Source organism: Limulus polyphemus, unplaced genomic scaffold (assembly GCF_000517525.1).
Source record: "Limulus polyphemus unplaced genomic scaffold, Limulus_polyphemus-2.1.2 Scaffold559, whole genome shotgun sequence".
Taxonomy (NCBI): domain Eukaryota; kingdom Metazoa; phylum Arthropoda; class Merostomata; order Xiphosura; family Limulidae; genus Limulus; species Limulus polyphemus.
The window spans coordinates 168,143-170,442 of NW_013666169.1; the positions used below are offsets into that span (position 1 = coordinate 168,143).

Sequence of the window (2,300 nt, forward strand, 5' to 3'; positions counted from 1 at the left end):
TAAAGTGCAAAAGAGCTTGAATAAATGCTGATTCAGTGTTGTATCCGTACATATGTTGTTGCTTAGAAAATACGTTATTGAATTACGATTTCTTTGACATTTAATATACAGTTTGAAAGTAAAGAGCGAAAGATGGAAAGCATTCATATAGGTACGAAAAACAGTATAGGAAAGATGACAAAAATCTAAGTTTTACTTCGGCTTTTATATGTGTATATATTCCGCACTATAGCTTTCAGATGTATGATATATATTAGTTTCTTCTTGATTTCAGTTTTGAACAAACAAATGATAACGTACAACTAATCATTGCTGAGACTTAAGAAAAACAATGAATAATTTTTGACCTAGTTATTCTTTGAAGCATAATATCAGTTTGAGCTATGTTTGTTATGATACATAACAGATATCAGAGCAACGATCTTGCACTGGGATCAATTAACATATAACAAATGTAAGATTTTCCAAGACTCCAGGTTGTTTCTAAGATGCACTTAAGGTCATTGCTGATTGGTTGAGTTAGAGTTTTATGAAGATCTTGACTTCTTTCGTCAGAGAAAGGGATTTTCGTGACAGGGTTTTTTTTCAGTTCAGATTTAATTTGAGATAAACAGGTAATGTAGACCAATAGTTGTTGCTTCTTTTAAACAATTAAAATACGACAGGGAAAGAAGGTGAAAAAAAAAACGTATAATTTTTAGGGCTAAGGGGGAAAGGGGGGGCTAAAACTGCAGGATTTTCAAAGCTATAGACAGGTTGTTGCTGGGCTACCTGAGCTCTACTGATTGGTGGAATAACAATCTAGATGGCACGTGACTGCTCCTTTCAAAGAACAAAACTCCGTGACGACATTTTATATATATATATATCATTTCCACCTGAGAAAATCATCTTTCAGTTGTGGGTCTTACTGCATCAGAACTCACCATGAACATCTTGTGGCCAGTGTTTTTGCTGACATTCCTGTACACGCTAGATACTGGTCATTGCTACATTACTTATATAGAAGCGAGACTGCCTTTACCGGTAAGTATAACTGAGCCAGTTATTTATGAAACTGCGGTGTTAAGATTTTTAGGGATCTATTAAACTTAATCTAACAACTTTAACTGATAGCAAAATAAATAAATTCTTGAATATGCAGAGTAACTTTGTTTATTAAACATTCAACCATCATCTGTAAACCAAGTTTCTACAATTACCAAACAAACTGTTTTTGGAATAGGTTCCTTCAGATACGGTGAATTCAGTTAATATAATATAGTTCAAGGGAAGGCTTGATAAATATTTGGATCATAAGAGCTGGCTTTGAGTGTTTTATTTTTATTTTAGAGTTTAGTTTAGTGGATGGGACAGCCTACGTGGACCAATAGGGTCTTTGTTCTCCTTAAATTATATGTATGTATATATGTGTGTATGTAATGAAAATATTCTCGAAAGAAATGATTTGATAAAGTATAGCCCCAGTGGTAGAGCTGTATGTCTGCGGACTTACAACGCTAGAAACCGAGTTTCGATACTCGTGGTGGGCAGAGCACAGATAGCTCACTGTGCGGCTTTGTGCTTAACTTCAAACAATTGATAAAGTGAAATATTGTAGTCCATGCCATTTTTTACACTGTTGGATTTATAGAACAAAAATTTCGTAAGTTTTGAAAAGTAAATAGATCGAAACTGAACTGTAGTAAACGTCGCTATGAAGAAAATCAGCAGCCGAGAATTAGTAACGGTGATGTAGGCTTACGTAAGCTTACTTTAAGTTCGTTAGTGTTGCAGGTAAAGGAGATTAAAAATAATACCTCATTGATTTCAACACTATTTGAAAATGTAACCTTTATCTTTCAGAAGTATGATGAACTGTTAAACTAAGTAAAAATAATTTTGAAAAACTGATTGATTATAAACAAATTGAAGCCGGAAAATGAAAAAGTGTGTTAACAGCAGAGATTACAAACTTGATATACAGGCTTAGTGAAGTCGAACAACAACATTAAAAACAAGATCTAGTAATCATGGGAGTTTTCGAAACGTTTCAGGAAAATAAAGAGGTAACAGTTGAGAAGTGGGACATAGTGGCATAGAACATCTGAAAAAAAATATATATATACTGTGTTTAGAAATAAATTATCTAGAAATATCAAGAAAACTTATTATGATGATATCTTACTTTCACAAAGTGATACAAAAAGTAAATGGAATTGTATTAATACTTCATTATTGAATGAATCGTCATCAAAACAGTCTATGAATGGGATATAGGCCCGGCATGGCCAGGTGGTTAAGGCACTCGACTCGCAATC

At 33.5% G+C, this 2,300-nt stretch overlaps 1 protein-coding gene across 1 annotated transcript in view; it reads left to right on the forward strand.

Annotated features, from left to right (window-relative positions):
- The first annotated feature begins 884 nt into the window (after positions 1-884).
- The window catches only part of LOC106459098 (beta-hexosaminidase subunit alpha-like), a 34,294-nt gene continuing 32,878 nt past the window's right edge, over positions 885-2,300 (forward strand). The window contains exon 1 of the mRNA XM_013918684.2: positions 885-1,026. Within this exon, the coding sequence (XP_013774138.1) occupies positions 928-1,026 (99 nt within the window). The 5' untranslated portion in view covers positions 885-927. The remainder of the gene's footprint in view (positions 1,027-2,300) is intronic.